Source organism: Amaranthus tricolor, chromosome 3, assembly GCF_026212465.1.
Source record: "Amaranthus tricolor cultivar Red isolate AtriRed21 chromosome 3, ASM2621246v1, whole genome shotgun sequence".
Lineage (NCBI taxonomy): Eukaryota > Viridiplantae > Streptophyta > Magnoliopsida > Caryophyllales > Amaranthaceae > Amaranthus > Amaranthus tricolor.
In genome coordinates, this window is record NC_080049.1 from 2,478,405 (window position 1) to 2,492,122 (window position 13,718).

The 13,718-nt window shown below is 28.2% G+C and overlaps 1 protein-coding gene across 2 annotated transcripts; it reads left to right on the forward strand.

The window, feature by feature from the left end:
- The first annotated feature begins 990 nt into the window (after positions 1–990).
- LOC130808093 (mannose/glucose-specific lectin-like) lies at positions 991–10,947 on the forward strand. Of its 2 annotated transcripts, XM_057673540.1 has the most exons (8): positions 991–1,236; positions 2,214–2,414; positions 2,885–3,142; positions 7,005–7,205; positions 7,645–7,902; positions 8,039–8,242; positions 8,496–8,756; positions 10,756–10,947. In XM_057673540.1, the coding sequence occupies exons 1-8, from the start codon at positions 1,234–1,236 to the stop codon at positions 10,774–10,776; spliced, it is 1,407 nt and encodes a 468-aa protein (XP_057529523.1). In that variant the 5' UTR covers positions 991–1,233; the 3' UTR covers positions 10,777–10,947. The 2 variants fall into 2 exon arrangements, with proteins under 2 accessions (XP_057529523.1, XP_057529524.1); XM_057673541.1 differs by lacking the exon at positions 2,885–3,142.
- The last annotated feature ends 2,771 nt before the right edge of the window (positions 10,948–13,718 follow it).

Genomic DNA, 13,718 nt, shown 5'->3' on the forward strand with positions numbered 1-13,718 from the left:
TACCATTTTCATTTCCCTTCCTCTAATAAAAAATTTGCCAAACAAAACCGCCATCTCAGATGGTGATTAATTATTAACAAAAATGAAAACCAAAAATGAAAATAAGTTAGGTGAAACCGCTATTTCAAAAGGCAGTTTGTATGAAAAGATTAAACACTATCAGTGGTTTAGTTTAGCAAAATATATAAAAAACACATCCTTCATAGACGGTATATGGGAAATATGTTTCCCATTGACGTACGGTAGAAATTATTTCCGTAATCATATCATATCATACATACTAATAAAAATGTTGAAAAGTGACAAATGTCATTTCTAAAGAGCCTTGACAAGGAATTTTTTAGTGCATAGTAGTTGATTAAATAACAATATTCACCTAATTTAGATTATAATAAATTTTTTTAAATTGGGTTGATTTATTATAGCAATTGCACATGCCTAACATAGAATTTGATGCTTTTAATTGAATGAAAAAGTGACGTATTTGATAAATAATTTTTGAAAATTAATATTTATTTTAAAAATTATGTATTCGATGACAAAGGCGAAGCAAAAATTTTAAAGGCCCTATTTATTTTTGCGATGTTTTTTAAATGGGGCCCTTTATTATATTAAAAGATAAAATTTTATCCATTTCAAGAAAAATGATTCAAGACATAATGTATTGTAACATTGGAATATCACTTCAAATACAAAAAATGTTTACAAATAAAACACTTCAAAAGTGTTAACTCAGAACCAAGTCTGAGTAACACAATTTAATATTTGAAGCCCCTTATTTCGAGAGGCCCTATACAGTCAACTACCCAGAGTACCTCAAATGTCGGTAATTTTAAATAAATTTAATCACGGTAATATATACTTGTATTATTTTTTAAATTTACATTTTTACATTGTTCCAGTTTTTATGGTACTTCACATTAATCATTTATAGTGCAAATCCCGTACGACATAGGAGTGGTTGCCGTCCCAACTCCCAAAGAGTTTAAAATTTGATTGACAGTCTGACCCACTTAGTTATTTGGTGCCACTTTAAATGCTGCAGAAAAAGATTAACTTCACTCAGTGAACATAAAGAAAAGAAAAACAAAAGGCCTGACAATATATATATTTCCAGATTAGTGGTTATTTGTTATCCGATTATACTCAAATTTGTTCATTGTTCTGCACATTTTTATCGTCATTTGGTGCAGCTGTTTGTGAGCTTTCAACTGCAGATCCCAATCCATATTTATGGTAATCTTGCTTTTCTTTATTCTTTTGCTTCATTAAATTGTGTTGTTCTGTTTGATTGCATATATGCTCCAGTTTCTCTGATTTTGGGGTTTTGGAAAACCATTTTTTAGTTCATTTTTTATCCCAATTCTTAAAAGAAAAATGAAATGAAAATGAAACAGGGATAAAATGGTCATTTTCATACTTAACGGAAATTAAACGTTTTTATCTTAATAATGTTACGGTAGTTAATTTTCCAAGAGTTGAGTGCTATTTTGTGGAAAAAAAAAAATTTTAATTTGCTACCACTCGCTTTTTGTTATAGTTGGTGCTTAGTGCTTACCATAGAGAATATCCTTTTCTTATACTATTTTTATTTTATCAAATTTCAGTGTTCATTAAATGACTTTAAATGTTCTAAAATTTGACAAAAGATGTTCTCGTTTAATTAAAGAAAAGTAGGTTCATATAATTGGAAAATGTTGGAAAAATAACCTTTTTAATATCAATCGATTTAAGGATTGAATGACATCGGATTTACATACAGTGAACTCTCTTTTTATGCGGATCTTATTATATATGAATCAATAACAAATTCATCTAATAACGAGCTAATTAATTAATAATCTAGTTAGGTAAAGCAGCCTTTGAGGTGAAACGTACATACTTAATCTACATGTTTAGATGATTAACGTAATAGTGACAAATTTAAATCTTATATTAAGTGGGATTTTAAAAAGTCAAAGTTTAACTCAAAATCAGTAATAAAATCAAATATTTTTGCCATGATTAAATATGATGTATTTAAAGCTTAAAAATGTTAAATAGTTGTTTTTCGCTTAAACATTCAAATTTGGTCTTGTACATAGATAAAATTCAATCAGATTATATTTTAACTAATAGATTAATAGTAAATACGAAAGTAAAAGTGACTGCTAGTAGGATGGAAGGAGTATTATATTATTAATTATATGATGATTTTTTTATAATTTTCATAGGATCAAGCAACTGAGTCCCATGGGCCTTATGGTTCTATATTGCCTGAAAACTATCGATTGCTACTTGGAGCTGGTGAACGTATCACTGAAATTAGGATAAGGTATGCACACATTGTTGATGCGATTGAGTTCGTGATAGCTAAACGAGATGGGAGTATAACCAATGAAAAGTTTGGTGGTGGTGGTGGAAAAGAATCCGAGGTCAGTATGAATTCTAAAGTCCTTCCGTTTTTATTTGATGTTCTGACAAAAAATATTCTATTCAAGAAGAGGTAAATTTGTATATGATTATATATAGATATTCACAAGTTAAAATATATTCGTGTGGATAATCAAGTTTTAGTTGGAGTGCAAGCACCAGTTATCAAGAAATGTCTTAGATTCGATTCTCACTTAGCACTCCCCTTCCCTCATCTTAATTTTCAATGAAAGAAAATATTCAAAAGAAATGTAGTTAAATTACTTTTTATAATTTTTATGAACCGCATTGATAGTTATTGAGCTTGGGACACAACCTTGAAAATTAGGCAAAAAAAACAATGGAAACATTAAACAGAAACGAAAAGAAACGAAAAGAGTATAACTTTTTAAAAATTAATTTGTTAATTTTGCCCTTTTTTGACTGTCGAACAATATCATCCTTTTTAACTTTTGATGCATATATCAATTAGATTGTGCTACAAGATGGTGAGTATATAACAAGAATTAGTGGTAAATATGGGTACGATAGAGGTCGCAACCAACAAGAAATCGTCACACTGAAAGTACACACCAATTTATGTATGGAGGGATATGGACCGTATGGACAAGGGTTGGACGTTGAAACTGCTTATGAATTTTCATCACCAATATTGATCAACAAACATATAATAGGGTTTTTTGGAAGACACAACAATGTTCTCGAATCCATAGGGGTTCTCTTGCAAAAGGTTAGATTTTATTTCATATTTTGTATTTTGTATACTACCAAATCCATAGGGGTTCTCTTTCAAATCAATTCCTCTTGCATCTCACTATTTCTGGAAACTTTTTTTCATTTTATCTCTCTTAAAATTAAATAATCTCATCTCAGCGTTTCTTAAACTTTTCTAATCAATTAGTCTGACGTTGTTTAACTTTATTAGGAGCTTTAATTATTTGAATTTTTTTGTTGTAAATTACCGAAGCTTTGATTTAGTGGATGGTTGATTGTGGTAGTTGATCAGTAGTTCTTACAAGTTAATTTTGTCATGTTGACAAATGTAACTTGAGTACATTTTAAATTCATTTTTTTTTTTTTGAAATCTTAGTCATGAGTGACTTTATATGAATTTGTTTAGAGAAGGGATATTATTTGGACTAAGCCATTTTAATTAATTACATGACTTATACTTTATCTTCAAGGTCTTTGAATGACTTAATGTGAATTTAGCATTGTGTTTAATGAGCTATAGAAAAGTCCCTACAACTTGTAAATATTGGAGTTTTTAAGCTATAATAAGAACAAAGATGATTATCCCTTATCTTGGTGGATTTGGACTTGAGTGCATTGGCTTTTGGAGTGTAAATCATTTGGTGCATTGTGTTTTGGAAAGTAAAGCATTTACGGTTCGTTTGGTACATGGTATTAGAGGGCGGTAATGGTAATAAAATTAAGTAATAAAAAATTTGGTTGTTTGAATGCCTTCAATGGTAGTGGATGGTAATAAAATAAGGTAATGAAATTACAAAAAAGGACCATTTTTATTACCATCAAACAACCTGGTATTAGGCTGTAATGGTAATGAAGTATTGTTGTGGTAATAAAATAAGGTAATATTGTTTTGAGCTGGAAATTTTTTCTCAGTCATTTCTTCCTTTCTCTCTCAAGCATAGATTTTCCCTATTTTCCCCTCACTCTCTCAAACCATAAAATAATTTAGATACAATAATGTTTTTAGATACAAATATACAATAATGAAACTAAGAGTCATTACCATTTTTTATTACTAACAACCAAATGCAATCAATGGAATATTATCTTCCATTACCATTCTTTAGTCATGCACACCAAACAAAAGAATCTTCATTACCAATTCTCATATCCATTCCTTCATTACTATTGCCATTACAACATTTCATTCCCATTACTTCATTACCATCAACCAAACGGGCCGTTAGTGCATTGGGCATAGTAAGAAGAGGATCACGTGAACACTTAGGTTTGACCAGTGGCGGATCTAGGGTTTAGAGTTTTCTGGGGCACCAACGAACAGACGAAATTTCGACATAGTTTCGTTTGTATAATTAACAACAAAATATTTTTTATTTCAGAAAAATGAGTTGTAGAAGCACAATAATCCCAAGACAAAGCCGCGCAATAATACGAAGACAAAGCCAAAATTTTTGTAAAATGTTGTTTCTTGTAAATTTTGACATATACATAGACCCAACAACATTAAAACTGGCAAATCCATGTTTTTTTTTTTTCAAATTACCCAACAAAACCAAAATTCTAAAATTTAATTTTTTTTGTAATTTTTGGAGTTTCATTTGTAATGAAGCTAGTATTATGATAGGGATTTGCTCATCCATTAGCCTATTTTTCTATTTGAAGTCGATGGAACAACATTCTAAAAAAATCAAGAAACAACATTTTAAAAAAAATCAAGAAACAAGATTAGAACAACAAGATTAAAAATTTAAGATTAAGATTATGATTAAGATTAGAACATAAAAATTAACATTAAGATTAGGAGTGAAAATACTTAAAAAAAATTAAAATTTTGATTTTTAGGGTTTTTATAAAGAAGAGAAGATTGTCAATTGTGAGGCGTGAGCAGCGAGGCGCAAGCACCCAGCTGTAGCAGCCTCTGACACCGGTGACACCGGCGACAGGCTGTGATGGATCGTTTGAGGTAGGCACGAGGCTGTGGTGGCCGACAGTGGCGGCAGTGAGTAGAGTTTTTTGGGTTTTTTGGAGTAGATAGAAGGGAGAGTAATTTAGAGTTTTGACTTTTTAAATGTCCAAAATTGCTGAAAATTATGTTTAAAATCTGAATCCTAAAGTTAAGTTTTTTTTTTCCGCCTAAATCCACCCATAGGTCTGACCAAGCTGCTCCAATGAGCAGGTTCGATAAGCATGTCATAGAAGATTTTTTAAATAGTTTCTCCAACAAGCTTTCGGATCGCTCAAATGAGCAACACGTCCAACATTAGGTGTCTCCACATTTTTTAGTTTGTTTCTAGAGGTGTTCAATGGACCGTGTCGGGATGGCTCGGGTCAAAATATAAATGCTCCGGGTTGGGGCGGGTCATATCAAATGTTAAACGGGCCAAGGCGGGTCAAAGTCCGTTTAAATCCAACCCACTTTGACCCGTTTTCTTAAAATTTCATATATATATATATATATATATATATATATATATATATATATATATATATATATATATATATATATATATATATATATATATATATATATATATATATACACACACACACACACACGTAGGATCAAATAAGAAGGATTTTAAAATCAGAATGATAAATAGAATTTTTTGTTAGTCATTATATATACAAAAAAGGATACTATATTTTAAATTAATAATATTTTTCAGAGTTATGACATAGTATCTTTTCTGTGTAAGATAGTGATTTTTACAATTAAGTGTTTTTGGCTCGATCGTGACATTAGATTTTTTTTATCTTAATCAAACCAAGGGTGTAGAATACTTCTTATCTTTCGTAGTGAAATCCCTCCCATATATATATATATATATATATATATATATATATATATATATATATATATATATATATATATATAGGATCAAATAAGAAGTATTTTAAAATGAGAAGGGTGAGAAGGATTTTTGTTTGATTTTGTTTTGTTACTATATATACAAAAAAGGATACTATGTTATAAATTAAGAACATTTTAAAAATTATTTCATGGTTACCTTTCTGTGTAACATAGTTACTTTTACAACTATGTGTTTTTGGCTCAATCGTGATCATAGCTTGTTTTTTATTTTAGTGAAATCAAGGGAATAGAGTCTTTCTTATCCTTCTCATTTTCAACCCCTTCTTATTGGATCCCTCCCCTATATATATATATATATATATATATATATATATATATATATATATATATATATATATATATATATATATATATATATGTGGGAGGGATTCCGCTAAGATTGGGATGCCATTCTCAAATTCTCATTTTTTTAACTACTTTTATAATATTGATGGATTTGACTCAAATCCAAATTTGAATTCTTGTTATTTGCCAAATACTAAATTTGAGTCAAATTCATATTTGCAAATGAAATCATCATTCCCAAACATAGCATTACAAAATTTAACAATCATCACGTTAATTCTATGTATAGTATGTTTAACAACTAACTCAACCAAAAGTTTAAACTGATGGTTAAAGTCTCAAATATGTTGTTGGTTGAATTAGTCTCTTGACATAGTATCAGAGCCTACATAACTCGTTAGGTGTCGTTCATTTAAAGTGAAATATTTCGCGTCAGGTTAAGAAAATCATGTGTTACCTCCACACAAAGGACTCTCGTGTGAGATGGCGTTTTAGAGTGTATAATATATCTTGGAACTTCATCCAAAAATTTAAGTTGATAGTTATTAAAGCCCCATGATATGTTATGTACACTATCAATAATGAAGTTTGATGAGATTCAAACCTATGACCTCTCGTTATGTTGACTTCTGATACCATGTTACAAAACCTATTAAATCAAAAACTTAAGCTTGTGATTGTGGTTCCATAACATTGATTTTTGTTTTGTTTTCTTTGACAGCGGAACTTGATTGAATCATATGGACCATATGGTTCTAAACTCCCAAATAACTTTTGCATGGAACTTGAAGATGGTGAACGTATAACTAAAATCAAACTAACACACGGATGGATTATGGACTCTATTGGGTTTGTGATAGCTAAGCCAGGGAAGGGTTTCACCAATGTAAATTTTGGTGGTCGTGGTGGGAGTCAATCCGAGGTTATTAGTTCATATTGAAAACATGAAGTTTGCAATTTTGCACATTTATATTAAATTGGGAGAAAAATTATTCTGAATAATCTCATTTATTAGTCATTTGCTGTGAATAATCCGTTTTAAATAATTTAAATATTGTATATTTTTTGTTACAACATCCTTTCTCACATTTTAACCAGCTATTGTAAGTAGTCATTACACTCACTTCTTCCTCCTTCTTATGCTTGTTCGTTGGTTCCTTTTTGGAGGTAGGTATATCTATAATGGTTAAAATGTGGCAAGGATTATTGTCAACAAAATTATACAAAAGTTAAATTATTTAGAAATAATCAATCGTAGAAATTATTTACATCAGATGAAAAATAGATAGAATCGTTCTAGAAAATATTTCCTAAATTGGGTTGTTTTTTCTAATATGCTATGCTTATATATATATGTATAGATTACATTAAGGAATGGTGAGTACCTAATCAGAATTAGTGGTACATATGGATATGATAGAAGTCGAAAGCTAGATGATATTGCCTCCCTCAAGATACACACCAATCTGTGTCCCGCGGGATATGGACCATACGGACTAGCTTGGGATATCGAAACTGCCTATGATTTTTCTTCACCACACCTAATTGACGGCCCTATTGTTGGAGTTTTCGGGAGGAGCAACAACCATCTCGAATCCATTGGAGTTCTCTCGAAAAAGGCAAGAATTGTATTCTATTCTAATTATTGTACTTTCCTTGGATACTCTTGTAGTCGTAAAACTAATAGGCTGAATAGCAAGAAGTATATTCTATCTTAAATTACTTAAATACTATTATATTTTGTTAATTTTGAAGGGCCAAGTGATCGAGTCATTTGGACCCTATGGATCTCATTTACAACAAAATTATTGCATGCAAGTTCAAGATGGTGAACGTATCATTGAAGTAAGAATATCACATGGATACATTGTAGATGCAATTGGGTTCGTGATATATGATTCACGGGTGAGTTCCACCAGAATTGTAAAGTCCGGTGGTGATAGCCAAGAGGAAGCCAAGGTAAATATGACAATATATTATCTTTGATTACTAGTAATTAAGCTTGCTTATTTTCCATTATATATAATTATAGTCATCAACCCAGTAACATCGCTCAAAAATAGAGTTTGGATGGTAAAAGGTAACAAACAATTTAAACTCGTACCCTCACAAAACAAAAAGGCAAACATGAATAGGGCGATTATCTTCCATTATATATATTGATAAGAATAAGTTTTCCATTTTGACATTCAATGCATATGTATGTATATAGATTACACTCAAGGAAGGTGAATACTTGACAAGAATTAGTGGAACATATGGAAACAATAAACACAAGAAAAATGAATGTGTTATTGCAACATTGAAGATACACACCAACTTATGTCTAGGTGGATATGGAGCATTTGGGCTAGGAATAGATGTTGATATCGTACGTGATTTTTCATCACCAATTCTAAATGATAGCCCTATTGTCGGAATTTTCGGAAGGACCAACACTCATGTTGAATCCATTGGAGTGTTGATAAAAAAGGTAAGATTGCATTTAGTATCCTAAATGAATTTTATTTTTTTTTTGGAAAATTGGAAAATTTTATTAATAAAGTGCCAAACAAAGAAATACAATAATAAAGGGATAACTAATGCACCTCTCTGACATAAAAAACCTTGTAGGAAAAAAGCCATTGAGAAAGCAAAATATATATTAAATAATATCTATCGGAACCATTTCTTTGTAAGTGTTATCACTAATTAGGCTAAGATTGTGTACATCTAACCCCAAAATATCACCCTTGGTAGGAGCCACTTAATGACATTGGACTAATAGAATATTGTTATTATTATTGTACTTCCTCTGTTCCTCTAAATTTAACATTCTTTTCATTTTTTTTTCATCTCTTTCATTTCGCAACATTTTCTTTTTAAGTGTGGTCAATTTTTTTTTTCTCCTTTAGTCTTATTCATTATCTCATTTTATTTCTTCATATGATCCATATTATTTTTTTAATTACTAACTTATTTTTTTATCTTATTCTATAACTAAAAATCAAGAGCATGTTTCAATCTTAAGAGACCAATGGAGTATAATTACTCACACTACATCTTAAATTTAATTTGATAAGCTTTATTTTTATGTGGACTAAAATCATATAAGACCTACTCTTTATTATTATTTAGTAAATTTGAACTCATTTCATTATGTTTTGTAATGTATTCATTGGTGTATCTTTTTAAGTTTGCTCTATTTAACCAAAATGATTTTGGAAAAATTACCCAGAATAATTTAATTTTTAATTGATTCTCCCATAATAATCTCAACTTTTGATTAACCAAGAATAGTCTCAACTTTAGGGTCACATACCCAAAAAACATTATTGCTCAAATAGTGACCCTTTTTGCAGGTAAATTGCTTAAAAAAAAAGTTTTAATAAATAAAAACCAAAATTATTAAAAATTAAAAGTTAAAATTAAAAAAAAAACTTACTTAGATTTCTCTTTTATATTTATTTATTTTTTAATTTTTTTATAATTTAATTTTAATGCAAAATAACATGTTGTATAGGTAAGACTAAGAGATTATCTTAGTGCATTTTTAGCAAACATTCCTAATAGTTGAGAATATTCATGTTTAATCAAAGTTGGAATTATTGTTGAGAAATCAGTAAAAAATTGAATTATTTTTGGTAATTTTTCCAAAAATCTTTCACAAAAGTTGATTAAAACAAATTAAAGTAACAGACAAAGTAATATATCTCATGATCCAATTATTTTACTAAAGATAATAATGGATGTTCTTCAATCTTCATTCCTTGTTTCTTATATATATATATATATATATATATATATATATATATATATATATATATATATATATATATATATATATATGTATATATATATATATATGTATATATATATATGTATGTATATATATATATATATATATATATATATATATATATATATATATATATATATATATGTATGTATATATATATATATATGTATGTGTATATATATATATATATATATATATATATATATATATATATATATATATATATATATATATATATATGTATGTATATATATATATATATATATATATATATATATATATATATATATATATATATATATATATATATATATATATATGTATGTGTATATATATATATATGTATGTGTATATATATATATATGTATGTGTATATATATATATATATATATATATATATATATATATATATATATATATATATATATATATATATATGTATGTATATATATATATATATATATATATATATATATATATATATATATATATATATATATATATATATATATATATATATATATATATATGTATGTGTATATATATATATATGTATGTGTATATATATATATATATATATATATATATATATATATATATATATATATATATATATATATAATAGAACTATTTTAGATTATAGTAATGCTAATTATAAGCTAATTTGTTACTTGTTTTCTCTTGTTGAATTCAGGAATTCCTATCCTCTAGTTGATGATGTTGAAGTCATTGGCATCTGTATTTGAGCCCACTTTTTAGCTTTCAGCAAAATACAGTATTACCGGTTCTTATTAATTACTACACTTGCATGATAACTGTTATCAATCAAATATTATTTTAATTTTTATTCATTTTAATGCATAAATTTTTATAATTTTCACATGGACAACTTCAGATATTAATGATTAAAATAGCGCAAATTGAATTGAGTAAAAACATAAGAAGTAGCAACTAAAAACGTGGCACAAATTCTTATGAGACAGTCTCACCGTGCGACGCATCTTATACATGGGTTAAATAGCCCAATAATACAAATTATAAGCATATAAACTTTTGTTTTGAAATTGTCTCACCAAAACGGCCACTTATCAAAATAGCTCAAACCGTAGTAGAAGTAGAAGTTTATTTTCTATAGAGGGGATTTGATCGGATGCTTGTTTATTTTGCACGGATAATTTATGTATGAGTATTTGTTTGTCTAATAATTACCCTTTATTTCTTTTAGGATTATATGTTGTTTTGATACAAATTATTACTATTTTTTCTTTCTGTTTACTTTTTGCATAGTTTTTAAAGTAAATTTTAACCGTTAATATCTCTAAATACGCATTATAAAAATTATTATACAAAAAGCAAGAGTATAATAAAAGGTATATATTAAAACGAATCTAACGATCTCACATGGATATATTTTATCTTTTATATATGTGTCAAAAACATTTGTTAAATTTCTCTTTCCGTAATCACTAGACACTAATATAGAAAAATTGATAAAAAAAACAAAAAAAAAAAAAAAAAAACACATTAGCTATTGATTTTGCAATGGTTAATCATGTTATTGTTGAACTGATGTCATATAATAAGCTTTTCTCCTTTCATTTCTCCATTTTGCAAATTCATAGGTAATTCTTTGTCTCTATTTTTTCTTTATATATATATATATATATATATATATATATATATATATATATATATATATATATATATATATATATATATATATATATTGTTTAATGATTTTGTGCTTTTTAAATTACATTTTGCTCATCACGTTTGTGGTTTTATTGTTAGGCTAGCTAGCTAAGTTGTTAAAATCAAGATTCTAATTAGATTCGTTTAGAGAGGTAGGATTGAATCGACGAATCGATAGAATCGAATCGTAGAATCGTAAGATTCTACTATAAACCTAAATTAACTATTTAGTCATAATTATTCATCTCAAAAGTTTAAGTTTATGAATTAAAGTTTTATTCCATTCATTTTTAAGAATGAAATGGAAAAAAAATTAAATAATTATTTCTAATCTTCATACCGATGAATGATAAGTGCAATTATTTGCACTTATTATACCGTTTTGTACTCCTTAATGATGGTCGTTGTTAGTAATTCCGTGCTTATTTTGAAGATTTATGTTAATTTACTCGTTTTGGTTATTCATGTTGATTTTGAGTGGTTTTCATTGTTTTAAGCATAATTCTTATGCTTTTAATGATGACAACGTTTATTAAGAAGATTTTAGCTCGGGTGAAGATGTTCTAGAAAGAAAATGAGCAAAAGGGTAGAAGAGTGTTCATAATGCAAAAGTTTTGAGGTGAAATTTGATACATGTCTACTCTTTTGGTCATAACTTTTGATATGAAAGGTTTACGGCATTGGAAACTAGACTTCAAGAGCCTTCCAATGGTATATTATATGTCCAATTCCAACAACCGAGCAAGAAATGGCGACAGTTTGAAGTTGCTGCAGTTTTCCAACGCAAAAAGCCGACTCGGCTTATGTTGTCTTATTTTGGCCAGCCGACTCGGCTTTGGGCCACTGTTTTGCTATATGAGATTTTCACTTTAATCTTTGATTTAGCTTTTAGGGTTAAGTCCTTATTAGTATAAATAGGCCCTAAAAAACTAATTAGGGTTTCTTCTTCTTCTTCTTCTCTCCTTCTTCCTTCCATTAAACTTAATTACTCTCTTTAGTATTACATTTAATTTTCAGTTTTTCATCATTAATCTTCCTTCAAGCATTGTAAGTTTTCGTTAGCATTTAATTTCCTTTGTTTTTAATTCCTTATACTAGTTTTAATCTTCCATTAGTGAACCTTTGTTATTGTCATTAATCTTTCTTTAATAAAAAAAATTAGTTTAGTTTGTTCTTCATTTTTTGTTCTTTAAATTAATTGTTGTGTCCTTTGGTATTCAATTATTGTTTTTCTTGAACTTATCATTTATTTCGTACTTAGTCATGTTTAGTATCATCCTAGGGTTTGTATTTATTGCTTTTACCATGATTAGTGAGTAAATCCATTTTCTAGGGTTAGGGTTTGAACCTATAAGTCAAGTATGATTTGATTCTTGAATGTGTTTATGAAATTAGGATTAAAGTGGTTGAATTGTGCTAATAACCCTAAATTAAACATGCTTTGTTGTACTAGTCAACAGAACTAGCGTGTGAGTTTGGGATCGACTTTGCTTTAGGGTAAATTTTAGTTAAATTCTTATTAATTCGTTCAATAAAACTAGCGTGTGAGAATTGAATTAGTAAGGTCTAAATCTAATAGTTAATCAACAGAGCGAGAGTTTGAGATTAATAAGATCATGTGTGACCACGTGATTAATCCGACTTTTCATAGCCACTAATGAGAATTTGATCATACAAGACTTTAGGGGATTCCCGACACCCAAGATCACTTTATCATATAGTTTAATCCATTTTTTGTTATCGCATTCGTAGTTTGTTAGAAAACAAGCAACCAAACTTTTTTCTCTTTAAGCAATATAATTAATCGAAATTAGCAAGTTTTTTGTCCTAACTTCTTTGTATTCGACCCGTGATTACACGTACACTGTGCGCTTGCGGTTAAATAAAATTTGCACACCAATGAAGAAATTGTGATTCTACCTACAATTCAAATCGTGCGCTTGTTTTTAGATCATAAAATTGTAG